General features: G+C 38.4%; 1 protein-coding gene across 3 annotated transcripts in view; it reads right to left on the bottom strand.

The window, feature by feature from the left end:
* PLCB1 (phospholipase C beta 1) overlaps positions 1–14,877 on the bottom strand; it is a 702,259-nt gene that overhangs the window by 236,752 nt on the left and 450,630 nt on the right. For all 3 annotated transcript variants that reach the window (XM_043602867.1, XM_043602869.1, XM_043602868.1), the window contains exon 4: positions 11,692–11,829. In XM_043602867.1, coding sequence (XP_043458802.1) covers positions 11,692–11,829 — 138 coding nt within the window. The remainder of the gene's footprint in view (positions 1–11,691; positions 11,830–14,877) is intronic.

The following is a 14,877-nucleotide window of genomic DNA, read 5'->3' as shown; positions in this document are numbered from 1 at the left end:
TGGCTACAATGATGTTTTTCTTTCTTTGTTTTCTTTCTTTTCTTTCTTTCTTTCTTTCTTTCTTTCTTTCTTTCTTTCTTTCATTTGTTAATGTTTATTTATTTTTGAGAAAGAGAGTGAGAGACAGAGCATGAGTGGGGGAGAGGCAGAAAGAGAGGGAGACACAGAATCTGAAACAGGCTTCAGGCTCTGAGCTGTCAGCACAGAGTCTGACGTGGGGCTCAAACTCCTGAACTGAGAGATCATAACCTGAGCTGAAACTGGATGCTCAACTGACTCAGGCACTCAGGCGCCCTCTGATTTTTTTCTAATAATTTGTTCACTTCCACAAGAAAACAAGTTCTCAGGTTTTTGGTCTGGGAAGTAATTGGTTATCAATTATTATGTATGCAGAGCAAGAGGAGGAGGTGGAGGGGCTGAGAGTTTTGTCCATATTCCTTTAATTCCTCAGCCTTCTTTCCACCCCTAAGTCTTGCTCCGTGTTCTGCTGGGCTGGTAGTTCTCAAGTTTGGGGGCATGTCTCCACTGCTTCTGAGTGGGGGTCAGTGACTTCATTGGCTACAGTTCTCTATGGAACCTAGACCGTGCAGAATTCTCTCCACTCTGTTTCATAGACACTCTCCTCACAATCCTCCCTGCAGACTTACTGAAAAATGTCATCTTGTAGTGCCATATCTCATTCTCTTCATCACTGCATACTTATGTTCCTTTACCATAATTTTCACAGTATCTCAGGAGAGGTACCACGTCACACCTGTGCTTATTCTACTGTTTTGGACTAATAACCATTTTGTATTTTATGTCCAAAATTTTTTATTTTCCCTCCTTAATTAGCTCTCCAGCTCAATTAATGCAATTCCAGAGAACCTGACATCATCTTTTGTTCCCTCTTTCATGCCGTGTGTCCAATCCATTAGTGCATATATATATATATATATATATATATAGCTTTACACTCAGAGTATATCCAGAACCCAGCCATTTCTCATCATTCTACCCCAAGCACTCTGTTCTCCTTGTTTCTGCTTCTGCACCCCTACTATGGCTTTTCAACAGAGCAGCCAGGGCAATCCTGTGAAAATATATTACACCAAATTAATCCCTCGCTCAAAATAATGCAATAGCTAACTGTGTCACTGGAAGTAAAGCCATATTCTTACAGTGGCCACCCACCACTATTTGGGTCACCTATCACCCCCTCCCCCAACCTCTCTGACTCATCTCTTGCTGCTCTCCTTCTTCCTCATCCCATGCCGAGTACACACCTGTCTCAGAGTCTGCTGTCCTCCATGAGAATTACTTGACCCACTCCATCATCTTCAATTTTCTTCAGAAGTCATCACCTCAGGGTGACCTTATCTGGCCAATTTATTTAAAATTGAAATATGCTCTCCCCCCTACTTCCGGCATTTTCTATTCCCCTTCCCTACTTTATTTGTCTCAGGATCTGGCACCGTCTTATTGTGTTTATCGTCCACCTACCCCCACCTTTATGGAGGCTTCATGAAGACAATCATTTTTGTCTATTTAGCTTATCCCTGGCACTCAATATCTTGCCTGGTACACAGTAGGCAATTAGGTATCAGTCGAATGAATGAATGAATGAATGACTATTATCATATAGCCATTAGGGAAATCATTGACAAAATATTAAAAAAAATATTCTCAGGGATGGCTTGTTCATTGAAAGCATTTAATGCATTAGCAACATAAAATGACAGGTGATATTAAGGCCGTAGATGACACAGATCAACCTGCCACTCTTATAGGATGCCAGGTGTTTTCCCCCAGTAATTAAACAAGGAAGCCAAATTTTTTAGAGCTCTTCTCCCTTCCAAAAATATTATGGTTTTGTTTGTCTGTTTGTCTTAATCGCTGTGCCTGGTTCAATGCAATCCACACAAATAGACAATCGGGGCTTTACTCAGCTTCAAGGTTCAGAAGATGGAGGCATAGGAACAAGGGGGAAGCAGCTAACTTCTGTGTTATGGGGTGTTCAGAAGGAAAAGGGAGGCATTGCTGCCTAAGCAGTTTTCCACCTTTCTTTTCTGGGGTAAAGTGGGTTTGTGCTAACAGCAGCTCATACTCTGAAATCACAAGCATTTCTGTGTCTTAGGGTATATATCTTTCCTTCAGTTTGGCATTCATTCCTTTACATGGATCCTGTGAATGCTGCCCGGTTCAAAAGAAGCTCTTGCTTAAGGAATGCAGAAAAGACACCCAGAAGATGGAGGGCAGAGCACTTTCCTCCACAATCACAAAAATAGCAATTGCTGGTTCTTATCTAGGTGTAAGGAAGAGATTAATGTCCAAAGTGCCTGTTCCCGCCTCTTTTTATTATGAATGTCTCTCTGTTGACTTTCGAACTTTTAAACTTTTGTACAGTCATTCCACATGGGTGACTTTTTCAACAGTTTGAAAGTTTAAGCTGTGCATCTTTCATACTCCTCTAAAACAAAAATGTAGCATGTGGACTGAGTCTCATTTGACAACAAAAGACATCACGACTACAAAATCCCAAGACTAATAGTGCAGTATATTGACTTGGTAAGGCCTTGGCCCTTTCTTAGAGTTGGGTAGGGGAATATCTGATAACAACATAGGCTTTTTGGCTAGCATGAAGAGGTCAAGAAAAACAATGAATGAAGATCTCATAAAACGCATCAATCCAGAAGGCTAACTTTTTACATTTGTAAACGACTATCTTTTTGGCATATATATTCTACCCCCAAGGACGTCTTGCAAAATGTTCCATTATGTGTCAAAATACACTGCTAAAAACAATACATGATACCTCATTCTATTTTTCTTAATCATTTTTGTTTGAAGAAAATCAGACCTATACCCATTGCTCACTCAACATAAATTGGTCCCAAGTTCAAAAAGGAACTGGGATAAATGACACATTTTGTACAAAGTATATTAGTGTTTGAAAATTCTTTTCTCAATGTATATGTTCCAGAATAAAAAGAATATATATAGGAAACTCATGTCTCTTGAGGCCAGTTTTAAATATACTGTTAATTTGGAGGAAGGTCTATGAGAATTCCCAGTTTTTGATGAATCAGGTTCTACATCAGAAACAGCTAGTGGTGGTGCTGGCAGGTCCCTTCACTGGATCTTCCTTCTCTTCTCTTTCCCAATTTCATTTTGTAGACTATAATTTCTTTTTCTTTAAAAAAAAAAAGGCCCCTTCTCTGTGGCTCCTTTTCTCATTCTCTTCACCTAAAAGGCCTCAACTATTTGGTCATTCAAAGCCATCAGGACTTGGCCATTCAAAGCCACTGTTGGGGGGTGGTGGTGATAGGGACAATGACTCTCTGAGTAGGAACAAAGCTGAATTTGGGAAAGATGAATAGGATAAAAGCCATTGTGGTTAGTGTCATCCCTTTCTCCTACTGAGAATGTTGGCAAACCATGGAGACAGATCCATGCTGAGAAGAAGGGGCCTGCAGCAACTAGCTAGTGAGTGGGTCTCAATTTCTTCAGCTCTAACAAATGAGAAGATCAGAGTACAAGACGTTCAAAGTCTCCATGGCTTAATAATTTTCATGATCTATCAGTTTTTTTTCAAGGGCTCAAAATCCCCTTCTTCCCTTTCTCTCTCCCTCTTTCCTTCTTTTTTCCCCAAACACTCACATATTGAAAACCTACTACACACTAAGCTAGATCTTTGGAACACAGAAGTGACTAAGCTGTTGTTTCTGACTTTAAGTAACTCACAAATCCAAGGTAGGGTGTCAGACACACTGACAGATAATTACAGTGTGATACATGATGGAGAAAATATGCATGGGGTTCACCAAAGAGCAGAGAAGGAAACTCCATTATTCATGGAAATCATGAGATGGAGGGGGAGATGGATGAGCTGTATTTAAGCTGAATCCCCAAGGAAGCTTCAAAGTTCTCCTGGTGGACAAACCGGAGAAGGGAAGTCTAACAAGACACACAATTCCGCAAGCACCAAACTTAAAATTATAAAGGTAGAAAGAATCACAAGTAGTTAGGAACTACTGGAGCAGAATTGTGCAAGGGTCCAAGAGGTGAGTTACCAGCACATGAGAGGAGGGGCTATGTTTGTTTTGTCACTAATCTATCCCCAGTGTCCACTGAAGTGCTTGCTACATGCTAGGCCTTCATTAAATATTTGTTCACTAAGTGAATGAATGAATGAATGAATGGATGAAATAATCAGGAAATTTATTTTTTTTAGGTAACAGGCAATGCAAAAGATTTCAAGGAGTGCCTGGGTGGCTCAGTTGGTTAAGCAACTGACTGTTGATTTTGGCTCAGGTTATGATCTCACGGTTTGTGTGAGTCCTGCATCGTGCTCTGTGTTGATGGTGTAGAGCTTGCTTGGGATTCTCTCTCTCCCTCTCTCTCTGCCCCTCCCCAACACACTTTCTCTCCCTCCATCTCTCAAAACAAATAAATAAACTTAAAAAAAAAGAAAAAGATTTCAGGCTTGATCAAGTTTAGAGTTTTTTAAGAAGATCATTCTTATGCAGGTGGGCATGTATATAGTTGGAGAGCAAATAAAGGGTTCAAGGAAAGAAGGTAGAAGGTGCCTACAGATGAGAAGGGTCAAGAATTTGAACAACATAGCAGGAGGAAGAGGGAGACAAGAAAGAGATGTGAGAGCTAGTTAGGAAATTTGGAGAGCCTGCAAGTTATTTGGATGGTAGGCAAGCATCTGGTGTGGATGAAGGTAGGAAAATTTCTAGGGAAACCCAGGTCATATCCTCAAAATGAGTGAACTAGATTCTCTATGACATTCATAGCTGCAGAGGTTCCCTGAAAAATCTAAAATAACAGCCATTCAAGGCTGATGTTCAGTTACAGAGCATATTTTTGGAAAGCTCATTATTCTGTAATTTCAAGATGCAATCATTTAACATACAGGCATCCTCGATTAAACATTTTTTTCATATGTGAATTAGTGTTTAAAATACCAATGGGCACAACCAGTTTGGTAAAGTGCCATTATCTATCAAAGCTGAACATATGAAGATCTGTGATCAGCAATACCTATCTCACAGAAAGGCAAGTTTGTAACAACACTGTTTGTAATAGCCTTAAGCCAGAAACTGAATGTCCATCAACTGTAGAATAGATTAGGGTATACTATAATTATGGTATACTATTTAGGAAAGAGAATGAACTAAGCTATAACCATATGTAAAAATTATAGTAGGATTTCATATATCTAATTTGAATAATAGAAGTCAGACCAGGAAGAAGACATGTTTCCAGATTCCATTTAAAGATTTTAAAGATAGGTAAAACTCATCTGTAAAGCTGGAGGTCAAAATAGGGGTGTGTTAGTACAATAGACACTGGGATGTTCATGATGCCATTTCTTGATCTGGGTGCTATTTACCTGGGCGTGTTCTCTTTTCAAAAATCTTTCAAGGGGCGCCTGGGTGGCTCAGTTGGTTAAGCGACTGACTGCAGCTCAGGTCATGTTCTCATGGTTCGTGAGTTCGAGCCCCACGTTGGGCTCTGTGCAGACAGCTCAGAGCCTGAAGCCTGCTTCAGATTCTGTGCCTCCCTCTCTCTCTGACCCTCCTCCCCGCTCACACTCTGTCTCTCCCTCTCAAAAATAAATAAATATTTTAAAAATATTTTAAAAAATCTTTCAAGTTATACAGTTATAATTGGTGCTGTTTTCTGTGTATATTATATTTCAATCAAAAGCTAAAAAAAAACAACGGGTGGCTCAGTCAGTTAAGCGTCTGACTCTTGACTTTGGCTCAGGTTCATGGGTTCGAGCCCTGTGTCAGGCTCTGTGCTGACAATGCAGAGCCTGCTTGGTTCTATCTCTCTTTCTCTGCCTCTCCCCTGCCTATGGGCACATGCACCCTCCCTCTCCCTCTCTCGAAATGAATAAACAAACTTAAAAAAAAATTTAAAAAACAATTTGGCTGAGTTCCTGCTAATAGCATGGCTAACCAAGAAAAACAAATTTGTTTATTTTGTTTTTCCTATTTATAAATGCTTAAGAGAATTTAGTGTGTGCAGAATTAAGGATTGAAAGCAAAGGCATCTGCCAATCCTTGCACAGAGAAATGAACACAGAATTTCCCCTGCACAGCTCTGCCATTAGCCATCTCATTCTTTTTTTTTTAATGTTTATTTATTTTGAGAAAGAGAGAGACAGAGTGTGAGTGGGTGAGGTGTAGAGGGAGAGGGAGTCATAGAATCTGAAGCTGGCTCCAGGCTCCAAGCTGTCAGCACAGAGCCCCATGCGTGGCTCATACTCACAGACCATGAGATCATGACCTGAGCCAAAGTCGGACGCTCAACTGACTGAGCCACCCAGGCACCCCAGCCATCTCATTCTTATAACCCACTGAATCCTTACTGTTTGCACCCACTGCATTTTAACACACTGGAGCAATGCCTGGGTTGGAGTTTGCCAAACTAGGTAGTGGTTCAACAATATGTCCACTGAGGGGGCTTATCAGAATGTCCAACTATTTAGGACTGAATATCAGAGCCTGGATCTTTAATCCTGTTTCTCAGGGTGATAGGTTATGTCACTGATGTATTGCATTGGACAAAGACTGAAGATAAGACTTGGGGAGGTAATGGAGGGTGTGAGCTTCCAGGGACACAGCCATGGAAAGGGACCAGAACCCAGAGGGAAGACATGGTGTCTTTGCACACTGAGATTCCTCTTCACTAATCATGAATCAGATTTCATTCCTTGTTGAGTTTCTCTCAATGAAGAGTCATCTCCCAACAGTTACACACTGAATACCTGAGACCTGAAGGTAAACACTAGCATATGGGAATCCTGTGAACCCCAGCCGTTGGCTTAGAGTAATGTGTTTTACTACCTTCAGAATGCTGTTTAGACCGTAGAACTGCAGGAGGTAGTATGCACAACTAGAAGTCTCTTTCTGTGTAGCCCTCACCTCAAAGAAAAACAGAAGGGCTAGAATTGGGCAGGTAGAAAACAATTATTTCGTCTTCAAGCTACTTGACCAATGGAAGAATTTTCATTGATCCGATAAATTGGTTAGTATGCTCAAAACATTATTTTGGGGGCTGATATAAACAATCTGTCTTTCACAGTTCATGTTAACCTTACCAGTTAGATCTTCAAAGAAATGCACTAAATGGTACTGAAAAAAGCTTGAGAGTTCAGATCATCTTTACTCCCAGATGCTGACATCTGTGTCCTTTGTCACTGAGAAAGTAAAGGCAATCAGAAAATGTCTTCAATTCTCTCCACAGCATGTACCCTTTACTAGCATCCTAACCAATATGCTCTACTTTTTCTTCTCTTATTGATTAAATGTCCTTGCTCGTGTCTAAGCCTAGCCATTCTATTTCTGAACTAGGACAGGGTTAGCACACTTTTTAAATAAAGAACCAGATAGTAAATATTTAAGGCTTTGTGGTCTGTATGGTCTATGTCATAACCACTCAAATTTGTCTCGCAAAAGCAGCCATAGACAATATGTGAACAAATGGAGGTTGCAGTGTTCCAATAAAACTTTATATAAACAGGTGGTAGACCAGACATGCCCCCAGGGTATAGTTTAGTGAGATCTGCATTAGATCCTACTGCTTCTACTCAAGGACTTGCTCCAGCAATTCTCCTTATCTCCTAAATTGGCACCTTGTTTTCTCTCTATGGGACCATTCCAATTAGCATATATGTACATTGTTACTTCTCTCATCTGAAAAATCATCTCTGGACCTCACTTCTCATTTCTCTGCTGTCTTTCACATCAAAACTTCTCAAAAGAGCTTTTGGCTTCTCTTTTTTTCTCTTTACCAATATTCCCCAGAACCCACTTCAATAGGCTTTTGACTACACCACTCCACCAAAGTTACTCTAATCAAGGACATGGATGACCTCCACGTCACTAAATGCAATGGTCAATTCTTGGTTTTCATCTTGGGCAGCATTTGACCTTGTTGTTGATACTTTATTCTCCCTGAAACATTTTCTTCCCCTGGCTTCTGACAACACACACCACCTTATTGCCTCCTCACTGGCTACTCCTTCTCAGCTTCTTTTTCTGATTCTTTCTTAGCACAGTTTCTTCATGTTGGAGTATCAATGACTCAGGCTTTGGGCATCCTCTCTATCTATAGTCACTTCCTGGCTGATCTCATCCAGTCTCATTAAATATTATCTATAACTTGATGACTTCCAAATTGATGTATTAGATTTGGCACTTAACTCTAGGCTTGTGTATCCAACTCAACATATCCACTTGGGTGTCTAATAATTATCTCAATCTGAACATAATCAAAACTGAACCCTTGCTATATACCCCCAAATGTATGCTCTACTTTAAATTTTCCCTATGACATAAGTGGTTATTTCCATCCTTCCTGTCTCTTAGGCCAAAACTCTAACGTCATCCTTGATTCTTCTTTTCTTACATGCAACATACAATTTATAAGCTTATGTTCTCAATTTTTCTCCATATATATATATATATATATACATACATACAGACTTCCTTCATATATATATATATATATATATACCCCTTCTCATCTTTTACACAGCTCCACTTTAGTCTAAGTCACTAACAACTCACTGCAAATATTTTAGTAGTTTCTTCACTGGTCTTCCCTGCTTCCATTATAGCCTTTCCCCATATGGTCCATTATTGACTAAAAGGTTAAGTCAGGTCATGTTCATCCTCTGCTCAAAACCCTCCAATGGCTTCCATCTTCCTCACGATAAAAGCTAAAGTCGTTCAGAAGCCCACATTATAACACAAGGAATGAACTTGTTTCCTTAGTTGGTTTTCTTTGCTGATACCTCCAACTCTGCCACAAGTCATGTAGCTGTGAGTGGAGAACTATTAGAAGTTAATGGTAGAAGAGTCAAAAGGATGGGTGGTGATATTCACTTCCACCCTGTGGTTCCAAGGAGTGGTCAGGACATCCCAGGGAAGGTGGGGGCGGGGTACTGAAGTACAGGAGTTTCTGAGGATAGCAAATGTGGATGTGGCCATTGGTCCTTACAGGAGTAGGAGATTCAGGGAGAAGTATTTGACCCAGAGGACAAACATGAAACCACCTATCCCTGGCATTAAAGGGAAGTGCCCCTCCAGGGAGCAGGGAAAGCTGATCTTTAGAGTACAGAGTGGTGGCAAATCAAACTGCATAACAAAAAGTATGACTGAGATATGCAGGAGACACCATGTTTTTAGTCCAACTGTGGAGAAAAAAAGAAAGACAGTGTTCACCCCACTTTTTTAAAAGAGTCACTTGTCTTAAAGAATAAATAAAAAGTTCAAATTCAGGTAATTTATGTAAGAAAGAAAGCATGCAAATCTGGAATAATATATTTAGGAAAGTTCAAGTCCTACTTCTAATTATTTTTTTAAATTGATCCAAGAGATTTCTCAGAAATCTATGATATTGCTGTAACTGAGCAACTTCCTTCAAATTTTTTTGCCTTCTCTGTGCACCCCATAAAGAAATAGCTTCCTTCTCCCACCCTCATACCCTCTCCTCCTACTTTATTCTTCTACACAGATCTCCATCTGACCTACAATATGTTTATTTCATAACTGTGATTTATCTGTTTATTTCTCCCAGAATGTTGGCTCTGAGCATTCTAGAATGCTGTATCCATAACACTGGAATTGTGGTTGGCACGGAGAAGGCAACTGACAAATATGTGTTGAATGAATGGATGAGCCAGAATCTCTTTGTAAATAATTTCTTCTGGAGCTATTTGAGTTTCAAAGAAGCTCCGGTTTCTGTCAGACATTCTACATAATGAGAGAGGCTGTCTCCTTTGGTGTTGACACTACACAAAGCATCATGTACATTGGCCCCAGAGATTAAATAAAAGGTGTGATGTTATGAGACAATTCTGACAATTAGAAGGGGGGAAAGTAAATTTTCAGAGTAAAATGGTGTTTGCAAATCTTAACATTCCAGCGAGCAATTTCAGTGGGGAAAAAAATACCCTAAAGGGAAGGCAAGGGAGGCAAAACATTCTGTAGCCTCATTAATTATACCAGGAACATCAAGTTGCTGCTGGAAAAAATGTCTACAGATGCAGTCCTGATGGAGAATATTACAGTGTTCAGAAATCAAAATCCCTAAAGAAAATTAGTGGGAAGCAATGCACAGAGAGAAGGAAATTGAATATGTTTTAAACCTAACTGCACAAAGGTTTAATACAGTATAAGATATGTAGATTGACTTGTAATATAAAATCTATATTCATTCTTAGTAAAAGCCTCCCTGAAAGTCACTGCCATTTTTTGAATGTTTTTGAGAGTTCATGAATCTCGTGAATTGGTTATTTTTTAAAGTGAATATGGTTGTATTTAAGGAACAATATTTTGAAAATATTTTTCAGGTAGTTAATATTTAATTATCTGTATTCATTCATCCAACCATCCAACCAACCATCCGTCTACATTCTGAGAAATGAAGTATATACAACTCACAGATTACCAGCAGTATACCAGAATAAGAACTCATGGTAGGCAAATTAATGCTGTCATGCAGTGTTTCACAGAACTGAAGTCTCTCCAAATGTCTAAGTTATACTACAGAAGCAAATGGGTGACTTGGTTCTTAAAGAGAGAAAATAGATTAGGTCTGTAACACGGTTTTGGAGAGTAGTTTCTAAAAACCTCAGACTGTTAAAAGTGGTTGGCACTTCATTCATTCCATTATAAGAGATGAAGTCATTGTTTTTGTAAATGTTGGAAATAAGCCTCTACCATGATCACTAAAGAATAGAGGTCAGGCCATTACTTCTGGTGTAATTCAGGGAACTGTCAGACCACTGAGGGTTAAACATTTATAAATCACAATGATGACTGGCTTGACAGAACCTCATAGTTGTGGCCCTTGACATGAGAGGTTCTGTAAGAGCACAGATATGACATACAAACTTAAAAGTATTTTTTGACTCATAATCTTAAGTCTTGAAGGAAATGTATGAAGGGTAAGGATCATCGCTAGTATCCTATAAACTATATACATGAAAAAAGAAAGTTCTTTCAATATTTTCATTTTAGCGCTCTTTTCATGGCAACTGGACTATTCGAGAGAAAGCATCAAAGTTGAGTCCAGGGTTCCCAGAAATTCACAGCTTCCTGTTTGATAGAGCTTGCTTATATTATAGTTGTTTCTGTATGTGTCTGAAAGGCCTGCTATGTTAGTGAATTAGCAACTCCTTAATGGAGAGGCCCTTTCTAATTTACCATTCTAGTGCATAACTGAATAATTGTTATTTATTGATATTATTTGAAATTTTTATTTTAAAATAATTTCCTTCCTTAATTGAGCAGCTACCATGTGCATGGTGGTGAGCTAGGTGCTACTCAGCATAAAAGAGGTTAAAAAGGTGCTAAGGATGGTTGGAAAAGAGATGGGGCTGGAAGTGACATGGGATGAGGCTAAGAGAGAATGAGTTGGGATAAGGTGTTTAGGTAAAATAAAAAGTTGTTTCCCCTGTATTTTCTTCTGCAAAGAAATTATATCAAATGCCTCATTCCTAATGAAAAAGCTCCATAATTCTTAGTAGATGCCATTATTTGGAAGTGTTTGGCAGCTGAATTATTTTTAGAGGTAATTTTAACACATGTTAAATATGACAAAAACCCAGTCTTTTGCAGGCATCAGTACAATATCGTAAGGGTTCAGAGTGAGGTGACAAGCATCAGAAGTTTCTATCCACCATACCTTGGCCACTTCCTCTTGGAAAGCCACGAGATTCAAATGGGAGATGTTAACTAAGTCAGGCCCGTACACCACCGTTATCATGCGATGCTCCAAGCGTCCGATGTTCCCCACATCCAAAAGTTCACGTAATTTGGGGTCCTGGATAATAAACGTTGAAAAAAGTTAGTCTATAGCTAGAGATTCCAACATGGTAGCATAGTTCCAAAAGTGTTATACCTACAATGTCTTCAAAACAAAACTGCCTTTTATTAGTACTAGAAAATGGTAGGATTGAAGTCCCTAAGCCCATGATGGACTAGAGAGGTGAAGTAACTTGCCAAAAGTTTGTGGAAAGAGAATTTCTGACTCAAGACTTATGGTGTTCATGTCATTATATGAAGAGAAATGAATCAGAGAAAGACAAACACTGTATGATATTACTCACATGCATAATCTAAAAAAAAAGCAGAATTCATAGAAACAGAGAATAGAGTGGTAGCTACCAGGGGCAAGGGTATGTGGAAAATGGAGAGATTTTGTTTAAAGAGTACAAACTTCCAGATTCAAGGTGTAGATGTTTTAAGGACCTAATGTATAGCATGGTGATTATAGGTAATAATATTGCTGGAAAGATGCTAATAGAGTAGATCTCAAGTGTTCTCACCAGAAAAAAAGAATGGTAATTATGTGATATGATGGAGGTGTTTGCTAACTTTATGGTGACAATCATATTGCAATATATACTTGTACCAAATCATCATGTTGTACATCTTAAGCTTACACAATGTTACCTGGTAATTATATCTCAATAAACCTGAAAAAAGAAAAAGACTTATGGTCCTTGGTCAATGGCTCTTTCTCATACATCATTTAGTAGCAGCATATTTTTATGTGCCATAATTCTCCCTTAATTTCCTCCAATCATCCCATGACTCAAATATTGAAATACAAAATCTCATCTCTCTCTTCAGTTCATGACACATTAAGACGAAGAAGATGATTCTTATGGAATCAAAACATGATAATGCTGTCTTGAGTTGAGGCAGAAACATGGCTGAGAATCACAGTTGTGGACCCTCTCCAACACTGAGTTCATTGTAAAGAAATAGGCTGTTAGCAAGATGGTGGCACCTGCCATGAATATGTTCATTTCAATTCTATCCTCAGAATGTACTGGGATTTGGACATAGAGAACTTTTGCTGTCTTTTCAGAGCAAGTTTGATTCTCTGGGGCACCGTAAGTGTGGATCCCTTGGCAATCTAGTCATGATGGGAAATGGAGGTTTCTAAAACCTCCTGTATTCAGAGTAAGACCTAAAATAAAACTCATTCATCTTGGCTGAATTTATTTTCCTCTCATATGAAATGAGAGATCCATGCAGAAAATTAATCAAACCAATCACTTAGCAAATCTGCAGCCAGCTTCAAAGCAAGGAATAAAATTGTATTCTTATTTATTTAGCAAAATGCTGGACCCAACAAGGCCTGGTTATTCTGACCTCTTTTCTAAGGTTTTAATTTATAGCATCCTTACAAAGAAAAAATGGACTTAAAAAAAAAGAAAGAAAATAAAATCTTTCCAGCTAAATAATTTGATTTGGTGCCATTAATTATGTCTTAAAAGGTATTAAATGTTTCTCCTCTGTTTGGCTGTGTAAAAAGGAACATTTTCAGGTAAGTTATGAAGAGAGAAAAATCCATTTCAAAGATGTGCCTAATATAATTAAAACCTCAACTCCACTAACAAGTTGAGAACTTATCAAGTACATCAGGCCTCCGAGAAAGATCAAATGCTATTACAAGAACATCAGTTTGCATGGCCTAGAAAAGGAGAAAACTAGAGTAAGGATTTTATTAAGTAAACAATAGCAAAAAAAGAAATTTTTAGCATTCTGGCATTAATGAAAGATTGAAGGAAAATTGTCAGGAAGAATGGACTTTTTTGTGAAGGCTAATATAGAATGATTCTAGCTATTCTGTGAAATGAATTACATCATGATTTTTGAAAATTTTTATTTATTTTTTTAATTCAAGTGTAATTAACATACAGTGTTATATTAGTTTTGGGTGTACAATATAATGAAGAAACAATTCTGTACATTTCTCAGTGCTCATCACGATAAATGTATTTTTTGTCTTATGCACCTTTTTCACCCATACCTTGACTACCTCCCCTCTGGCTACCACCAGTTCATTCTCTGATTTAAGAGTCTGTTTTGTTTGTTTGTCACTTTTTTTGCTCTGTTCATTTGCATCATAGTTTTTGAAAACTGCTTAGGCAAAGTTAGAAAAGAAAATGATCAGTCCTTTTAATTTTGTGTGTGTGTACTTGGAAGAGAAAGATAATTCTCAGAAACCATCTGAAACTTGTAATTATAAATCACAAGTTTTGAATCAATGAATACAGAATCTATCTGCGATATTGTGATTTATATGAAAAATAGATTTGGTCATTCAGATGATGAAAATATATTTCTCATAAGTATTTTGTCCTAGTCTGAGGGTCCTGGCTCACAGTCCCTAAAACCCAAGCATTTTCTGTTCAGTCTGCACTACTTTACCACTTGATTCTCATGTCCTTTTGCTCATTTATTAAATAGTAACTGATCAAAGAGTGCCACCTCTGAGAACTATAGAGACAAGAAGTGGGGATCAGGATGTTCACCTGAGTTGTCCTTGAGCTATAGGAATACAAGGCAAGTAGAGAGCACCCAGCAGAGGTGCCAGAATAGAAGATAATTCTGGAGGGGTGCGTGGTGACTCATTGTTATGCATCTAGCTCTTGATCTCAGCTCATGTCATGATCACATGGTTTGTAAGATGGAGCCCCACATCAGGCTCCATGCTGACAGCATGGAGCCCGCTTGGGATTCTCTCTTCCCCTCACCTGCTTGTGCTCTCTCTCTCTCTCAAAATAAATAAATTAAACTTAAAAGAAAACAAACTTGTTAAAAAAAAGAAAATAATTCTGGAAAAGGACAATATTGTTAGGTACAGTCAACAAGAATTTATAAGATGATCCGCTCTTTGTGGTGTCTCTGTAAAAGTTATCTCACTAATGGCTATTAATATATAATTTAAAAAATAATTGACATTTATGTAATTAAAAATGTGGAATAAAGTATTTGGAGGTAATGTCTGGATTTAGGAGGATGAGAAAGGCTAGCAAAATGAAGATGTTATGACTGAATCTGAGAAGAAGATATC

The sequence above is a fragment of the Prionailurus bengalensis genome, chromosome A3 (assembly GCF_016509475.1).
Source record: "Prionailurus bengalensis isolate Pbe53 chromosome A3, Fcat_Pben_1.1_paternal_pri, whole genome shotgun sequence".
NCBI lineage: Eukaryota > Metazoa > Chordata > Mammalia > Carnivora > Felidae > Prionailurus > Prionailurus bengalensis.
Note: the sequence above shows the minus strand (reverse complement) of the source record. Positions and strands in the feature narration are given on the sequence as shown.